Below are 19,878 nucleotides of genomic sequence, written 5' to 3' on the forward strand. Positions count from 1 at the left end.
CGAGTGTGATGCGGCCGGTATAAGAACCAGCACCTCCAAGTCTGAGACCATGGTGCTCAACCGGAAAAAGGTGGTTTTCCATCTCCAGGTTAGAAGAAAGTCCTTACCTCAGGTGGAGGATTTGAAGTATCTCCGGGTTTTGTTCACGAGTGAGGGAAGGATGGAACATGAGATTGATAGGCGGATTGGTGCTGAGGCAGCAGTAATATGGTCGATGTACTGGTCCGTTGTGGTGTTGAAGTAGCTGAGCCGAAAGGCAATGCTCTTGATTTACCAGTCAATCTATGTTCCTACTATCACCTATCGTCATGAGCTTTGGGTCCTGACCAATAGGACAAGATCTCTGATACAAGTGGCTGAAATTAGTTTCCTTCGCAGCGTGGCAGGGCGCACTTTTATGGATAGGGTGAGGAGCTCTGACACCCGGGAGGAGCTCAGAGTAGGGCCGCTGCTCCTCCACATCGAGAGAAGTCAGCTAAGGTGACTTGGGCATCTGTTGCCTCCTGGACGCCTACCTAGGGAGGTGTTCCAGGCATGACCCACCGGGAGGAGGCCTCGGGGAAGACCCAGGACATGCTGGAGGGACTATGTCTCTCGGCTGGCCTGGGAACGCCTCGGGATACCCCGGAGGAGCTGGAGGAGCTCTCTTCTAAGACTGCTGCCCCCGCTACCCGGCCCCGGCGATAGAAAATGAATGGCTCAGGTTAGGTCCAGGTGTGCTTTATTAATTTTTATTATGGGCCAGATCTGTGCTAGTTTTTTGTGGCACAAATCTGGCAAACAGGAGCGGACCGCCCATGTGGCGTCATTCCATGTGGTATGTGGGTAAGTATGGGCCAGATCTGAGCTTAAGGAATTTCGCTATCTGAGTTTACCTATATAATTTTATTATGCAAAGAAAAAACACTTTTTCACAGAAGAGACATTATGACTGAAAGTCATGTTACAAGACTTAAATTACAGCATATTATGTAAGTTTATATCAGACTCACCAAGCAAGAGTCTTCCATGCAATAATCATTAGAGTTCACACATTTACATATCAAAATCTCTGGATGCCAAATGTAGAAAGAAAACGCTATACATTAATACAGTTACAGTAAGAAGACTCTAGTGTCAAAGAGTAACAAAAAATACAATTTTAGAGGAAACAAAAGTTTGGATAAAAGCATTTTTAGGAGAACTGGAAAAGTCAAGGCAAAACACTTGATATTAAGTCCCAAAGCAAATGACTTTATATTTCTACAGACTGAATACAGAAAGAGCATTTGGGGAAATAATATTATTAGATTGAGCAAGTTTGTGATTTAGTGGAGAGCAGTTATGAGTAGAGACGTCACCAACTTTATTATATAAGAGGAGTTTATGCCAAACTCAAACCATTCTGTCACTGAAATATATTATTCCAAAAACAGGTAAAGAAATCTGAGATCTATTAATAATTGAGTGAATGTCTCTGTTTGACATGTACTGAGAACATTTGTGCAGTCAAATATAAAATAATGTAAAAAACTTTATGGCCAGACTTGACTGAAGGTATTATACAATCAGGGATTGCACAGAAACAATCTTATATTCCTCTGAAGAGACTGAAGAAGGAGAATTAATCTTCTGAACACAAATGTTTACCTCTGCTGCCAAGAGACAAACAGGCAGCCAATCAGCTTTCGTTAAAGCACCAAGAGGCAGCCAATCAGCGTTTCACTGAGCCACATACAGGCAGCCAATCAGCTTTCTCTGATCAGCGTGCAGGCAAACACCCCGCCCACGGCGCTCAGTGTGAGGCGGAGAGTGCAGAGCTTTGCTGTTTGCTGTTGAATTGCTTTAACTCCACTTCTGTTTCGGGTGTTGTGCGTCTATTCAAAGTAAGTGTATTATATCTGACCTTTGTAGCGTTCGCAGATTTGCTGCAATTATCTTGCGGGTTGAACTGCTTTAACATATGTGATCAATGCTAATATAGTCTCTTGTTTTTAGCTCGATGCTAGGCTGTAAACACTTCTGTTATGCGTTACTCACGGGTTATCTGGCCACCTTTCATTTGTGTCTCCATCTCATTCCTTCACTAAGTGCTTGTTTCAGAGGTGTGTTGTAAACAACTTCCCAACAAACACATCTGTTACAGCGTAGAAATGTAAGACTGGAGAGGCCTGTAGCAGCTGAGGAGATCTGGGTTTACTACATTTGATGCTGGGTTATTTACATATTGACTATTCTGCATATGAGAAGTAGACCTAAGAGTGTTTAAATACTGTTTAATATTGAGTATTGATCTTTCCAACTTAATATCTGCTTGTGTAAACTTTAAAGAGAAATAAATCCATAATTAATATAATCAATCTTTATTGCATAGTCTACAAAATATTCATACATACAATGGATTTACAATAATGTTACAGAAAGGTATAAAAAGTTGAGTAACGCAGGTCACATAAGCATCATGTAAAACACTGGCAGTAAACAATTTAAAAGATGCGCCTCTTATTTTTTTAATCCTTTAACTGATAGCATTAATCGGTTATGATTAATTGGTTATTTTGATGCTTCAGCACCACTTACGCACTGTTTCTGTGTGCGCTATGAAAGCTGTAATCTGTTAACATGGATGCTGAAACAGGCGTTAGACTTAATCTGTGTTGTTGTTATTTGTATGTTTTAATATGATGTTTAAGAAACAGTTATGATTGTGAATTACATATTTAACAGGTGTTTCCATGAATATAGCCAGTGCTGCTGATATGGCATTAAAACATAAATAAATAAATAAATAAATATATGCACACAGAAGTGTTAAAAAAAAACAAAAACTAATGTATTGTTAGTAATGACAGATCTGCTCCTCCTCCTCCAGTGAACTCCTCCTCCTCCAGTTCAGCTGTAAACACTGTGATATTCCCATCAGGCTACAGTGAAGAGTTTATTGAAGGACAGCGAGAACATGAGTGATCCAGAACCCTGCAGAATTAAACATGAAGACACTGAACAACAAATAGGTTGGTGTTTATTCCTGATTCTTCATTAATCAGCCTGAAGAACAATCATGAGGAAAAGCTTTGAACAGTTGATCTGATTTACTGTACAGAAACAAATGATTTTCTATAAAGACAGAGAGAAATAAACACACTTTCTGTTCACAAGGTCAACTATAGGGACTGAAGCTCAGTTGTCTTTTATTCCCATGTTCTGATCAAATGCTCAGTGAAAGGAGGTTTGTTAAACATTTAACCCTCTGGGCTCTGAGGAGAAGTGTCGGCACTCCCTGACACCTCTGCTGTTTTCTGTTTCTTATAAATATAATTATATTATATAATATATATGGCTGCACGATTAATCAAATAAGATCACAATCTCGATTCGACCCTACACACAATCCTAATCCAGCAAATTATATTTTCAAGTTCGGTAGAGAAGCATAAAGGCCGTCTCACAAGTTGACAAGAAATCACACGTGAGCTGTTTGTTTACCACAGAGAGGACGCCCGCGCGCCTGCATATGAAGTCTAGTTTAGTGAACAGGACCAGCATTGGCTGTTGTTAACCCTTTCAGGTGTAAGTTTTAAATCGTCCAGCTGACCCCAGTTCATCTCAAGTCCCACCAGCCCCAATAATCTATGGATAAATTGGATTTCGCTTCTTTTTGCCCTCAATATTGTATTATATTGTGAAATTTCTGATACTCAAATCTGATAGAATGTGTATTTTTTTTCTTTTGAACAGCTTAATAATGATCATATTATTTGTTTCATGGCCATGTTTAGTCTTAGGATACTCGTGTCAATATACCTTTGTTTTCGTGGCACTGTTTAACATATGTCCAAACTCAATTCCTGGAGCGCTGCAGCTCTGCACAGTTTTGCTCCAGCCATGATCAAACACAGCTGATTCAGATAATCAACGTGTTCATGAGTTTGAGACCTTTGTGTTGAGGTAGTGGTAGACAGTAATAAAGTACAATTATTGCATAATTTAGTGAATAAAATAAACACTTCTTGTAAACTTCCGATCGCAGCTGTGTCCCATTAGCAACAACCGCAGGAGAGATCCGAGCTGCTGGATTTACGTCATGTTTATTCCGAATTTTCCTCTGAAATACACGAAGGTAAGCAACAGTTTATATGGCAGAGGAATAGAGAAAATGTTCTAGTAACATAAACAGTGTGCATCTTATATGAGTAAAGCACATCGTCCAGTTATATTGAAAAATAATTATGATTGCCGTCTCTACACACATCTGCACACATTTTACGAATATTAAATGGTGTGTTTTGCTTGTAGTTTTGTGTATTTGAATGATTGAAACCTAAAACAAATGTTATGCGTTTGAAAGCATGGATAAACTGATTTATGACAGACCCTGCGCTCCTCTTTCTGTGCCTCAGTGCATGCTGTCAGATTTGAGTTTGAGCAGCGGATGCAGTGCGATCTGGACACTTTAGTCACACAGGTGTGATCATATGCTTCAGGGACCAGCCAAGGTTGATCACATCGGTGAAATCGCATACGTGAAAGGGTTAACAGGTAATAAAAAGGGCTGTACGATACTGGAAAAAACTAGCATTGCTATATTTTGTTTTGCTGCGATTTATGTATTGCAGCATGAATACATGTTCCACAGATGATTTGAATAGCTCTATTTAGAAATAATTCATTAGTTTAGATCAGGGGTCACCAAACTTGTTCCTGGAGTGAAAAAGTGACCAAAAGTTTGGTTATAGCACCCGGCCATGTATATTGACCCTGTGGAGCTCCAGACCAACAGTTCTGGTGGAAACAGGAGTGTTGAGGTGGAGCGAGTCGGCAGTTGTGGTTTTGTTTTTTAGATACAACCCGAGTTGAGGCTGTTTCATACTTCTGCAGTCAGTAGGGGGCAGAGATCAAGGGGAGACAGTTCTGGGGAAAAAGCTGTTCCTCGGTCTGCTGGTTTGTGTCCGGGGGAGCCTGAAGCGCCTGCCACAATGCAGGATAGTAAACAGTCTGTGAGCAGGGTGAGAGGAGTCCTAAAGAATACTGCATCTACAATGTTCAATGGCTATAAGCGTGGTCCCTGTGATGCGTTAGGCAGTTTTCACCACCCGCATCAGTGCCTTAAGCTCAGCAACAGAGCAGCTTCTATACCAGACACAGTTGGTCAGGATGCACTCTATTCTGCAGCGATAATAGTTCACCAAGATGGCTGATTCTTCTTAAGTTGCCTTAAAAAAAAGAGGAGCTGGTGAGCCTTATTGACCAGGCTGGAGGTTTTAATGGTCCAGGACTGATCCTTTGAGATGTGGGTCCACAGGAACTTGAAGGATGAGACGGGCTCAACGGCCATCCTATTGATGTGGATTGGATCATGTGAGCCTGTTCGTCCTTTCCTGAAGTCCACAAAGAGCTTTTTGGTCTTGTTGGTGTTAAGGAGCAGATTATTGTCGGTGCACCAAGTGGCCAGATGCTGTATCCCCTCCCTGAAGGCCGTCTCATCATTATTGCTGATTAGACCAATCACTGTGGTGTCATCTGCAAATTTGATGATGGTGTTGGATCTGTTACGGGCCTAAAAAGGGAGTAGTGGAAGGGGCTCAGCACACAGCCCTGGGGTGCACCAGTGTTGAGTGAGATGGTGGTGGAGCAGATGGTGTCTGATCTAACATTCGGAGGTCTGTTAGTCAGAAAGTCGATAATCCAGTTGCAGAGAGACGTGTCGATATCCAGGTCTCTAAGTTTAATAATTAACAATTACAACTGTTCCCAGCACGGTTAGACAACCATGCTGAACTGTGCACAATAAACACAATAAACTACACTACATTTAACATGGATAATCCAGATCTAAACAATACAGTTTGAAAAGGGTTTTAAAACCAAAGAGCAGTCTCTGCCAGAGAAGGGAATCACTGGCCCACCACATTCTTACCAACATATTTTCTATTTAAAGTTATTATTTAACTGAATTACACCATGAATAATTACATGTATATAATTACTAAACCGTCATCTAAAATCTTACAATAGTAAAATAGCCCATTGTTTGCCTAGACCTTGATTAATGTGATTGACATCTTACCGTACGTTCACACCGAAAGCGGCGAGAGCGTCAAAGTAGCCGGAAGTCATTCATTTTCAATGAGAGCCGGCGGCGATAGGCGACGATAAGCGGCGAGGATCAGCGCGGCGCGTCTTCGCCGGCGTGAGCGTCGAGGAGAGTTGAAATGAAGTCAACTTTATGGTAATGAGCTATGACGCGGTTCGGCGGCAAGCAATCAGAATGAAGACGTCCACCACTTGATAGCAGTTCAGGGAACACAGACCTGTGAACTTTGGTTCCGACCACAGTTGTTCCCAAGGGTTTGATTATTGCGGTCGCCGGATTTCCAATTATTTACAATGTTTTCTTACAGGAACATGCATTAAATAAGTTACTGGCGAGTTACTGATGTTCATTAATGTTACATAAATTTATCTTTAAAAAGCGGGAATCTCACGCAATGTGACAGTACAAAACAGTATAGCTGCTTCAGGATATTTCAGACATATGGACACATATTGGATAAATAGAGCAAAGCCACACCACATGCAACTTGATCTTCCACTGTTTTATGAATTTGATAAGACGTCCGCAACATTTTCACGCTAAAAACATGTCTTATGCAGGAATGTAACTGATATGCTGCAACGGCTCCTTTAAGTACGAGATCAATGTAGCGAGTTGTGACGCTCTCGCCGCAGGAGCAGAAGGCAGACAGCGTTGTCGCCAGGGTGGCCAGAGCAACCTTGGACGCTCTCGCCGCTTTCGGTGTGAACGTACGGTTAGGCAATGAGACCGTTAATTCGCCTGACTGAGTTTATTGCATGCAGTGCTGGATTTGGTAGCACAAAAACCTCAATCTAATCCGGGCGTGAACTTTACCAACTGCACCCCTGAAAGACTTTTTCTGTTGCGCATTGAATAAAGTCGCTTAAGATCGTCGATGTCCACAATCCACAATAGCATTGCTATATCCATGGAACACGAACTTGCCGACGAACCACGAGGAAATACTTTCACTATTCAATCAAAGCCCATATATCAGCTTGTTTTGTAATTTCACGCTGGTTAGACCACCTGAAGAACGGTTACGCTGTGTTGTGATGTCGTCCTTTACCGTATAAAGTCAAACTTTACTTAAGTTTTTGGACTTTTGTTTGAAAGCTTTACAGAGTGGCACTGTAACAGTACTGTGTTGTATGATTTAAATTATATTTTAAATATGCACCAAATGTTTACATTGCGTTACCAAGGCAACTACTGATGCATTTTGTGTAACGTTTCAAAGAGCTCAGGTGCAGCATCACAGTGGAACATTAAAATGTATCCGTGCTGTCTGGCCTAGTTTGGCATGGAATGGAACGGTTCTGCATAAAGAACCATTCAGCACGATAGTGGAAAACGGCTATATATGTAATTAGTTTTGCGTTAATGTGCATCAAATTTACAGTTTGTGTAGCCATGGTTTCCAGTGTCTTTCACTTCAGCTTTTGATGAGTTTCTACGACTTACTAAAAACTCAACTTTTTTATTTCAGACCTAATTGAAGAGTATGAGGAGATTAAAGAGGAGGAACACCATGTCAAAATTGAGGAAAATCATTTACAGACTGATGATATTTTCAAAAGGAGAGACAAGAATAGTTTTACCTGCACCCAGTGTGGGAAGAGTTTTGAAAGTAAAAGCAGCCTCAAGATTCACATGAGGAGCCACACTGGAGAGAAACCATTCACATGCACTGAGTGTGGAATGAGTTTCAGCCACACATCAAACCTTAATCAGCACATGAGGATCCACACTGGAGAGAAACCATACATGTGCACACAGTGTGGGAAGAGTTTCAGCCAATCATCAGATGTTAATAAACACATGAGAATCCACACTGGAGAGAAACCATTCACATGCACTCAGTGTGGGAAGAGTTTCAGCCACGTATCAACCCTTAATCAACACATGAAGATCCACACTGGAGAGAAACCATACATGTGCACACAGTGTGGGAAAGGTTTTAACCAATCATCAGACGTTATTAAACACATGAGGAGCCATACTGGCGAGAAACCATTCACGTGCACTCAGTGTGGGAAGAGTTTCAGCCAATCATCAAACCTTAATAAACACATGTGGAGTCACACTGGAGAGAGACCATACACATGCACTCAGTGTGGGAAGAGTTTCAGCCAGTCATCAGACGTTACTAAACACATGTGGAGCCACACTGGAGAGAAACCATTCACTTGTACTCAGTGTGGGAAGAGTTTTAGCCACTCATCAAATCTCAATAAACACACAATGATTCACACTGGAGAGAAACCATACACATGCACTCAGTGTGGAAAGAGTTTCAGGCGATCATCACACCTTAATAAACACATGAAGATCCACATATATGTGCTTTGAGTGTGAAAAGACTTTCAGTACAGCTGTAGAGTTTAAACTGCATCAGAGGATTCACATGGGAGAGAAACCATACAAGTGTTAACAATGCAAAAAGAAATTAAGAGATTTGAAAACTGAGATCTGAAAACACATGAGAGGATTCACAATGTGGACTAACCATAGACATGATCAGTGTCAATTAGAGATGCTCATATTGACCATATATCTGGCGGATATATCTGTACAGCTCTGCTGCTCCGCTTTCCAGTGTGTTCATGTGGCTAGTGTTGTTGTTTTAGATGATGTTCTCTGTCTGACTCCCTGAATGAGAAACAAATCACTGGGAAGACACCACACATCAAAGAAGGCGGAGCTCCTGGACAGTTAGTTTGCTGTATACCCAGTGGCGTAGCGGACGGGCCCGCAAGGCACGCACCGCGGGGGGGCCCCGCATGATTAGGGGGCCCCACGTCGTCGCGATTTTTAATAATTGAAAATCCAGGAACCGCAATAATCAAACTCTTGGGAACAACTGTGGTCGGAACCAAAGTTCACAGGTCTGTGTTCTCTGAACACCTCTCAAGCGGTGGACTACTTCATTCTGATTGCTTGCCGCTGCTGTTTCTCGCCGCCGGTTCTCGTTAAAAAATGAATGACTTCTGGCTACTTTGACGCTCTCGCTGCTTTCGGTTTGTGATCGCTCCTCAGTTTGTGAAGGATTCCCCGCGTTGTCGCTTCACTCCGCCTCCTTTCCCCGCTCCACAATTTGTGACATAGATATATACACTAGATATCGCATAGGAACCCTGAGCATGCGTCAATAGCGCCGCCACATTGGTACAGTGCTCCCAGAACAAATGTCATTCAACCGCACGAGTCAAGACAGTGTTATTACGTGAAGATGCGGGACTTTAGCGCTGTCTACAAGTGTAGTAACGAGCAAACAAAGCACAAAGGCAGAACATTTCATAGGTAAGATTACGTTTTTTCTGTTTTTGTATGTTCTGAACTTTTGTGCTAATCAGGTAGCGTTATTGATGATAATACAGTCACTTACTGCATTCACCATCAGGCAAATTAGCTCCAACTCTCACTAAATACTCGCCTTATGCTAGTTTTGTTGAATAAAATCAGCAAACAATGCAAAAGAAATATGACAACGAGATGCTGCGCTGCCAGAAACTGGTATTATTGTCGGCTAGTGAACGAGTCGTTCATAACGGAGATTCATTCACAAACGAATCGCTCCCTCCGTCAGTATGAGCAGTGAAAGCAGGAGAGGAGCTGTGTTTCAGGACACGAATTAGATCAAATTTAACAGGGAGGGTGAATAGTACATTTCTGTGCACACAAACACAAGCTTTTTGTCAGGAATTACCCCCCGCCCTCCGCATTTTGCGCTACGCCACTGTGTATACCAGGGCCTCAAGTTTAGAAAGCCTATTCATCCATCCTGTGTTGCTTCTTTTATTAATAAAGTTTCTTTACTTTCAGGTTCAAGATTATTTATAGTTTACTACATTTGCTTTTTGTGAGTAGAATACAAACTTGATGAATATTTTGTGATTTAGGCAGAGCGACAGGTATAAGTTTTACAATATTAATACACTGTGATGTTCACAAGACTCCAGATTGGAGCATGTGGTAGATCCTGATTGGATGCCTGCATTACTCATCAAAGGGTATATAAGAGTTGTTGTGCTACCCCAGGACACTGTGGCTACTCAGGAGTCCTCATGTCAAGACCTGCCATCTCACTGACTCTTTAACCTCATGGTTTTGTTTTGCATTACTTGTATCATGTAGTTAAAGTGTTGTTGTGATTATACCCTAAGTTCTTTATCTTTATTATTATTCCTAGACATCTGTTGGTTGCTTTGTTTGATTGTTCTATGATTTACATTTTATAATAAATAATTTGCATTCAGGCTGTTTTGTTGTTGATCTGTCTTTTATGTTGCGACTCAAACAAGCGGGTCATAACACTTTGTAAAATGTGTCCGGTTGTATCCGAGATCTTGTCCTGTCAGTCATGAACTTAGGTGAGAGTAGGAACCTAGATGAGCAGTAATTTGGGAACATTGCCTTCTGTCCAGGCTGCTTCACCACAACAGACCAACACATCAACTGCATTGCCGCTGCCGCTGCACTGATCCGTCTTTTAATCTCACACTCCATCCCTCCCTCCCTTGTGAACAAAACCGCAGATACTTGAACTTCATTAGGGCTAAGAACTGTCCTCTTAACTGGAGATGGACATTTTTTTCTAGTCTACCACCATGGTAGGTTTCTGACTTAGGGGTGCCGTCTCTTTCCCTGCCACGTCACACTCAGCAGCAAACCGTCCCACTGCATGCTGAAGCTCTATGTCCTATGAAGCCAGAAAGACCACAGAGACGGCAGTAGCCTGCACCAACAATTCTGTCAATAAAAATAAATATATTTTTGAGATCAGCCTCTAACGACTATATTTATGTATTGTTAAATAAATAGCATTTTTTCAAAGAGGAGACACTGGGTTACAGGTATGATACAAAACTTAAATTACAGCATATTATGTAAGTTTATCAGACGCATCAAGCAAGAGTCTTCCATTCAGTAATGATTAGAGTTCACATTCAATGGATAAGCTTGACCTCCTTAAAATAATCATACAAAAACAAGCATAAAGTCATACAATTCAGTGATGGAACACGTGCTTGATCACCTTCAGCTTCTCCATCAAATGTCTCTTCCTCTGAGTTATAGCCTTGAAGGTGTATTGCACGCCTGTTAGTGTTAGATTTAATGCAAATGTGACAGGACTGAATTTGATGTTTTTGATCAATTGGTGTGAATGATAACAACTCAAACTTGCTATATCTGAAGGTATTATACAATCAGGGATTGCACAAAAACAATGTTATATTCCTCTGAAGAGACTGAAAAAAAAGAATTAATCATCTGAACACAAATGTTTCCCTCTGTTGTCGAGAGACCGATTGACAAACAGGCAGCCAATCAGCTTTCTTTGAGCGCTTACTTGCAGCCAATTAGCTTTTACTGAGCGCCTGCAGGCAGCGAATGGGCTTTCTCTGGTGAGCGTGCAGGCAAACACCCCACCCACCCACGGCGCTCAGTGTGAGGCGGAGAGTGCAGAGCTTTGCTGTTTGCTGTTGAATTGCTTTAACTCCACTTCTGTTTCGGGTGTTGTGCGTCTATTCAAAGTAAGTGTATTATATCTGACCTTTGTAGCGTTCGCAGATTTGCTGCAATTATCTTGCGGGTTGCTTTAACTGCTTTAACATATGTGCTCAATGCTAATATAGTCTCTTGTTTTTAGCTCGATGCTAGGCTGTAAACACTTCTGTAATGCGTTACTCACGGGTTATCTGGCCACCTTTCATTTGTGTCTCCATCTCATTCCTTCACTAAGTGCTTGTTTCAAAGGTGTGTTGTAAACAACTTCCCAACAAACACATCTGTTACAGCGTAGAAATGTAAGACTGGAGAGGCCTGTAGCAGCTGAGGAGATCTGGGTTTACTACATTTGATGCTGGGTTATTTACATATTGACTATTCTGCATATGAGAAGTAGACCTAAGAGTGTTTAAATACTGTTTAATATTGATTATTGATCTTTTTAACTTAATGTCTGCTTGTGTAAACTTTAAAGAGAAATAAATCCATAACAGTTAATAGTATAAAACAATATTCAGGAATATCACTTTTATAGCAAAGAATCAGTCCCTTTCCTGGTCATTAAAGTGAAATATCTCAACATAAACAAAGGAGGCTGAGAACATGTTCATTTTTGATGGAAAGTTCAGATGGCCCTTAGAGATTTTTGCATTCAAACTCTGTCATTTTTATTTTATAAATTGGAACTTTGAACTTCATTGCAAACACTTTATTTAGCAGTGAAACAGAATGTGGGATTAGTGTAATAGTATAAAAACACTTAATAATGAATGTATTACAGTATTGAGAGATAACTGTAGGCAATCAGAGACATGATCACGCTGCACACATGAGATGTAGAATCGGCCACTCAACACTTACACACATATTTACTGAACAGGGAAGAGAAACCTATGTGTAACTTGTGTGAGAATATTTTGATGGTGAAACATATTTTAATAGAGTGTATATTTGTAAATGATATTAGAGAATGTTTTTATTCAGGAAATATTTGAAGGCAAATGTTTAAAAATGTGTTTTCTGGAGGAATTTTACAATATTGATCATTGATCAGACTAAAAGAGCTTATAAGACTTTATCAGTGTTGCTGTTATTTGTGTGTTTTTAACCAATTAATGATGTTTCAGAAACAGTTATGATCATCAATTATATATTGAATATTTAATACAAGTGTTGTCATGAATATAGCCAGTGCTGCTGATATAGCAATAAAATATAAATATAAGCGAACAGAATGTTAATTAGAATAATTGTCTCCTCCTCCAGTGAAGCTCCTCCTCCTCCTCCAGTGAAGCTCCTCCTCCTTCAGTTCAGCTGTAAACACTGTGATATTCCCATCAGGCTCCAGTGAAGAGTTTATTGAAGAACAGCGAGAACATGAGTGATCCAGAACCCTGCAGAATTAAACATGAAGACACTGAACAACAAATAGGTTGGTGTTTATGTCTGATCAGGGGCAGTGCGGGGGGTTGTTGGGCTTCTGGGGATTCATCCCCAAATGTTTTTTCCAAAGCCCTGAATCTTTTGGGTTTAAGTTTTGTTAAAATGTAGTTTTTCAGCACATTATTCAGAAATATTTAAACAGGTTCATTATTGCTTTCCCACAGGATCAATAAAGCAATATGAGCTGGGCTTTCGCTACCGCTTTTCTTTCTTTATTTTTTTTTTCTATTAGAGGCAGCCCCATGGCAGTGAGTGCTTTCTCTCCTTTCAGAGAACTAGTTTACACACACACACACACATTGTGCTTCTGCAAAGCCACGCCCCCTGTCAGTCACCTCAGATTGTGATTGACAGTTCTGTATGATCTGACCAGGTGCTGCACACAGGCTGTTCTGATTAGCTGTGAGTTTTGATTCATTCAGGTGTATTAATGTGAAAGTGGAGTCTGACAATAATAAACATTCTCATCAGGAGTAAAACCACCTGTTTTTATACCCGTGCTGAATATTCTTACCCCTTGGTTTTGAGTGTGGTCCTGTAAAATCTTCATTGGAAGGGCTATCTACCCCACTCCCCTTAGCCCTACGCCTTCAAGCTAAAGAGAATTGGGACCCCCCTATCCCTTCACGGGAATGCGCAGAACGAGGGGTAGGGGTAAAGGGTTGAATTGGGATTGGGCCTAATCGAACTTCTCTCATTTTAATCTTCTTTCTGGTGTGTTTTTTTATGTTGCGTACACCTGTTGCTTGCCCCAGGTGAGTTTAAAGGAGCATCACATGCTGGAAACAGTCTTATTTATCCACAATTCTAATAGGGTGCCAATACTTTTGTCCAGCCCATTTTAAGAGTTTTGTTTGACCTTGTCTGAATTGCTTTCTTCTTCCCTTTTTGTGTTGTTGCAATACACACAGAGGGAATAAACCTGTGTGTAGCAAAGCAGGTGTCAATGCAATACTTCTCTGTGAGAAATACTTCCTTTTCTGGGAAAATGTCAGGGATGCCAACAAGTTTGATCATGACTGTATAGAGCTTTTTCTAACTAATTCCTCATAATGATTAGAGTTTTTAAATCACTGTTTACTGATTCACTTTAAACAATATATGGATATACGTCAGATGAGACGCTTGTTTTGTTATAAAGACTATTTATCATGAATATTACTGGACAATTCTCACCTTGACCGACAAGTCCAGCCTCTAATGGGCCATCAGTGTGATATACCGGCAGGGGCGGACTGGCCATAGGGAGCACCGGGACATTTTCCGGTCAATCTGGACTGCCACCGTGACTCTGACCTGTCGCCTTAGGTCATCAAAACTAAACCTGATCTAATTCATTTTACATTAATGTGCACCAGAATTGCCCTGTGTGTTTCCAGTGTGTTTCACTTCAGCTTTTGTTGAGTTTCTATGACCTAATAAAAACTCAACTTTTTATTTCAGACCTAATACAAGAGTATGAGGAGATTAAAGAGGAGGAACATCATGTTACAACTGAGGAAAAAACTCATTTGCAGACTGATGATATTTTGAAAAGGAGAGAAAAGAATCGTTTCATCTGCACTCAGTGTGGAAAGAGTTTGGGAAGAAACAAAAGCCTTAAGATTCACATGAGGACCCACACTGGAGAGAGACCGTACACATGCACTCAGTGTGGGAAGAGTTTCAGCCAGTCATCACACCTGAGTCTACACATGCAGATCCACAGCGGAGAGAAACCATTCAGATGCATTCAGTGTGGGAAGAGTTTCAGCCAATCATCACACCTTAATGAACACATGAAGATCCACACTGGAGAGAAACCATTCACATGCACTCAGTGTGGGAAGAATTTCAGGCAATCATCATCCCTTAATCTACACCGAAAGATCCACACTGGAGAGAAACCGTACTCATGCACTCAGTGTGGGAAGAGTTTCAGCCGATCATCAACCCTTAATGAACACATGAGGATCCACACTGGAGAGAAACCATTCACATGCACTCAGTGTGGGAGGAGTTTCAGCGGATCCAGTCAACTTAATCAACACATGAAGATCCACACTGGTGTGAGAGAGTATATATGCTTTGAGTGTGAGAAGACTTTCATTACAGCTGGAGATATGAAGCGGCACCAGAGGATTCACACTGGAGAGAAACCGTACAAGTGTGCACACTGTGACAAGAGGTTTAATCAGTCGGTAAATCTGAAAGCACATGAAATGATTCACAGTGGAAAGAAACCATGCAAGTGTTCACACTGTGACAAGAAATTCAGAGACTTGCGAACCCTGAAAAAACATGAGAGTATTCACATTCGAGAGACACCACAGACATGATCAGTGTGTGTGAGGGATGCTCATAGTGACTGTTTAATTATAACCTACGTTTTTTTAAACTGATTAATGTTATCAGTTAAAACAGTGAAAATATTACTATATATTACAATCACACCTGCCTACAGACATACTTTGCCAAAGAAGTAAAATCAAGAGCGAAAAGAAGGATATTGCACGCCACAGATTTGAGTTGACGGCCAAACCAGCGCTGATGCTGATCGCCTCTGTCCTGGATCTGCATCATAAACATCACCACCTTCTTTGCCATGTGATATTTCAGTTTTTCTTTTTAATAAATCTGCAAAAATGTCATCAATTCTGTGTTTGTTTTTCTGTCAATATGGGCTGCTGTGTGTACATTAATGAGGGGTAAAGGACCTAAATGACTTGAGCAAACGGCTGCAAAATAACAAAGTGAAAAATTTAAGGAGGTCTGAAACTTTGCGTACCCACTGTATATACACTTGGTCGTTGTCCATTATCATGGCAGATGAAGCACATCTAAATCTTCTGTAAAGAACAAACGACACAATCTCAATTACAAGAAAGCTTGATGCCATCAACTGCGTATAGGCTACACTATTTAGGGGCATACTATATTACAACATTGATTATGTCTGTTGTTAAGTTTAAAAGAGCTTATGAGATTTTATCAGTGATAAAGATGGAAAAAAAGTACCTTTAATATTAAATTAATATTTAATTCATATTTATTTAAAGTACCTTTAATATTGGCAGATCTACCACTCCTCCAGTGAAGCTCATCGCCCTATTTTGATCAATTATAACTGAATTGTTTTCCGTTTCTTAAATATATATTAAAGGCTAAAGGCAGATGATACTGTATTCAGCACAAACTGTGCTATAATAATATGCAAGCAGCATGTATGTATGTGTTATTTTTTAGGCAAAATGTGGTTATGCCTGTTTTATACTTTAATAAGTCACAGAAACATTTAGATACTATATTAATATTAACTGCTTGCTCGTGTCACAAAAAAAATGTTTTATTTACAGCATACGTGAACATTATTTACCATATATAAAACAACCTTTCAGTTTTTAAAGGCTACATTGCTGGTATTTATCACACAATAAACTTACAGGGGTAGGACAATGAAATTGAAATGCCTGATTTTACAACAATTCATTAGTATGGTGTAGGGCCTCCTTTTTTGGCCAATAGAGCATCGGTTCATCTGGGAAATTACAGACTCCACTCCTGCACAGTGGCCAGAGGGGTTTTGAGCTGATATTCTTACAGAATAGTGTTCAGGTCACTACATGTTGCGAGTGGAGGAAAACCTTTCCTGACTCACTCCTCCAAAACACCCTAAAGTGCTCAATAATATTTAGATCTGGTGACTCCAGTCTTGCTGTCTGTATTGGTGCATTATCATCCTGATACACGCCACCGCCTTCAGAATACAATGCTTGCCCATTTGGGTCACGTGTTCTTCCAGAATAGTTGGGTAGTTCTTGGCTGTGACCCAGTGCCCATCTTGCACAAGTATTGGGCCTAAGGAATGCCATGATGTTGAGCCCAATCCATCACTGATCCAGCTGCCACTGCCACCTCCAGAGCTGCCAGATCTGCTGTCACTCCCAGAGCTGCTCGATTCACCAGAGGCGCCAGATCCTCTCAAATTCCACAGATGGCCAGAGCCGCCACCTGAGTTCCACGAATGGCTGCTTGAGCCACGTGACCTCCCAGTGCCGCCAGAGCCGTGTACATAAACTGCCGGTGCCTCCTGAACTACAGCCTCCTGACCCACTGCGGTTAAATGAACGTGTCAGTGCTTCCTGAACCGGAGCCTCCTGACCTACTATGGGTGTATGACCTGCCTGTGCCTGCTAAACAAAAGCCCTCAGACCTACTTCAGCTCCACCCTCCAGGTCCTCCGCTGCTCCACGCTCCAGGCCCTCCGCTGCTCCAGGCTCTCCACTGCTCCAGTGCTCCACCGCTCCACGCTCCAGGGGCTCCACAGTTCCACACTCCAAGCCCTCCGCCGCTCCACTCTCCAGGTACACCGCCGTTGCATGGTCTTGGCTCTCCGTGCCTCCCCCTGTTCCTCAACTCCACCTCCCTCCTGGCCTGTATTTGGAGTGTCTGGAAGCCGCTCTTTGAGGGTGGGGGGCTGTCACAATCACCTGCAAAGATAAGATCGCTGGTAAACACGCAGTTCCTTAAAGAACTACAATACTGTCAACATATGGACTACAAATCCTGCCATGCACCACACACTCACACCCGTTTCAGTTTTCCTGCTGTTTTCCCGAGGTTATAGAATTCTGCATTGAGTTTGATTCATGTGGATTACTAAACCAGAGAACATTTGTTTTCAAAAAGAGTTGGCTGATTTAAAGGTGCAGATGTCAGGTCTGTCATTTCTGTTATCTAAATATTTATGGAGATTCAGCTCTTTATTCTGACGCATATGCCAGTCAGGCACAGAATGAAAAAGCATTCCCTATCTGTTTTATTCATTTAACAAAAACATAATGTTGTTGCACTTATGAATATATACAAATAAAAATAGGCCCTTTACAAACGTAAACTTAGATTTAATCAAAACTAAACATGATCTGATTTATTTTACATTAATGTCCTTCAGAATTCGAGTTTGTGTAGTCGGTGTTTCCAGTGTCTTCACTTCAGCTTTTGATGAGTTTCTATGACTTACTAAAAACTCAACTTTTTTATTTCAGACCTACTTGAAGAGTATGAGGAGATTAAAGAGGAGGAACATCACGTCAACATTGAAGAAAATTATTTACAGACTGATGGTATTTTCAAAAGCAGAGACAAGAATCGTTTCACCTGCACTCAGTGTGGGAAGAGTTTGGCAAGACAAAGCAATCTTAAGGTTCACATGAGGATCCACACTGGAAAGAAACCACACACATGCACTCAGTGCGAGAAGAGTTTTAGCCACTCATCAAACCTTAAAAAACACATGAGGATCCACACTGGAGAGAAACCATACACATGCACTCAGTGTGGAAAGAGTTTGGGAAGAAAATGCAGCCTTAAACTACACATGAGGATCCACACTGGAGAGAAACCATTCACATGCCCTCGGTGCCAGAAGAGTTTTAGCCAATCATCACACTTTAATCTACACATGAGGAGCCACACTGGAGAGAAACCATTCATATGCACTCTGTGTGGGAAGAGTTACATCCAATCATCAAACCTTAATCAACACTTAAAGATCCACAGTGGAGAGAAGCCATACACATGCACTTTGTGTGGGAAGAGCTACATCCAATCATCAAGCCTTAATGAACACATGATGAGCCACACTGGAGAGAGACCATTCACCTGCACTCAGTGTGGGAAGAGTTTCAGGCGATCATCACACCTTAATAAACACATGAAGATCCACGCTGGTATACGAGAGTATATATGCTTTGAGTGTGAGAAGACTTTCATCACAGCTGGAGGATTGAAGCGGCACCAGATGATTCACACTGGAGAGAAACCGTACACGTGTTCACACTGTGACAAGAGATTTATTCAGTTAGCACATCTGAAAAAACATGAAACTATTCACACTGGAGAGAAACCGTACAAATGTTCACACTGTGAAAGAAAATTCAGAGACTTACGAAACCTGAAAAGACATGAGAGGATTCACACTGGAGAGAAACCATAGACAGGATCGGTGTGTATTATGCTACGTTCACACCAGATGCGGAAGATGAAGCGCGGGTGATTTACATGTTAAGTCAATGCAAAGACGTGAATAGACATCCTGCAGCACGATACGCCCGATACGCAAATTGAGCGTTTTGCACGAATTTGTTCATCATCACTTCTTCAGTTCTTCAGTATATCAAGGCCTTAAGTTTGGAAAGCCTATTCATTTGTCTTGTGTCTTTGCTTCTTTTCTTAATAAAGTTTCTTTAGTTTCAAGTTCAAGATACTTTCTAGTTTACTACATTTACTTTTTTTGAGTAGAACACAAACTTGAATATTGATTAATACTTGAACATCTCAGGAGAGCAACAGGTGTTTGTCAGGTTCTGTGTTGTTCCGTGTTTTCATCATGTGACCCCTTTGTTATAGTTCTCGCCATTTGTTTCATGAGTTTCATCTGCATCTTCACCTGCATCTTCCAACTGAAACACAGTACCTTGAGCAGACTAGAAACTTCCTCCAGCTCCTCTGGTGGCAATCCATTCGAGCCCCGACACAGTCCCTCCAGCCTGTTTTGGGTCTTCCCTGAGGCCTTCACCTGGTGGGACAAGCCTAGAGCACCTCCCTTGGTTGAAGTCCAGGATAATCTGAGACACAAGCAGCAGCTCTACTCTGTGTTCCTCTGAGTTCCTCACACCTGTTTCCCTTCATAAAAATGGCAAGCACCACCCCAGTTGCCCAGTCTAGAGATACTGCAGCAGAGAAGCCTAACAACAGAACACCATTCAGATCCAGATCAGGGAGGCTGTTCCTCCGAATCACCCCTTTCCAGGTATCACTGCCATTACCTACATGGGTGTTGAATTCCACCAGTAGAACAACAGAGTGTCTAGTCCATCAACCCTCCT

At 41.3% G+C, this 19,878-nt stretch overlaps 1 protein-coding gene across 16 annotated transcripts in view; it reads left to right on the forward strand.

Annotated features, from left to right (window-relative positions):
• zgc:113407 overlaps positions 1-19,244 on the forward strand; it is a 34,558-nt gene extending 15,314 nt beyond the window's left edge. The window contains exons 1-7 of one of the 16 annotated variants that reach the window (XM_073945265.1): positions 1,777-1,869; positions 2,832-2,993; positions 3,834-3,927; positions 4,010-4,099; positions 4,380-4,518; positions 7,545-8,789; positions 9,808-10,314. In XM_073945265.1, coding sequence (XP_073801366.1) covers positions 4,455-4,518; positions 7,545-8,407 — 927 coding nt within the window. In that variant the 5' untranslated portion in view covers positions 1,777-1,869; positions 2,832-2,993; positions 3,834-3,927; positions 4,010-4,099; positions 4,380-4,454 and the 3' untranslated portion in view covers positions 8,408-8,789; positions 9,808-10,314. Of the gene's footprint in view, positions 1-1,776; positions 1,870-2,822; positions 2,994-3,833; positions 3,928-4,009; positions 4,100-4,379; positions 4,519-7,544; positions 8,790-9,807; positions 12,112-12,206; positions 12,999-14,452 lie in introns of those variants that run through there. The other 15 variants (XM_073945267.1, XM_073945268.1, XM_073945264.1 and 12 more) reach the window with 15 other exon arrangements.
• The last annotated feature ends 634 nt before the right edge of the window (positions 19,245-19,878 follow it).

This window comes from Danio rerio, chromosome 3 (genome assembly GCF_049306965.1).
Source record: "Danio rerio strain Tuebingen ecotype United States chromosome 3, GRCz12tu, whole genome shotgun sequence".
NCBI classification, from domain to species: Eukaryota; Metazoa; Chordata; class Actinopteri; order Cypriniformes; family Danionidae; genus Danio; species Danio rerio.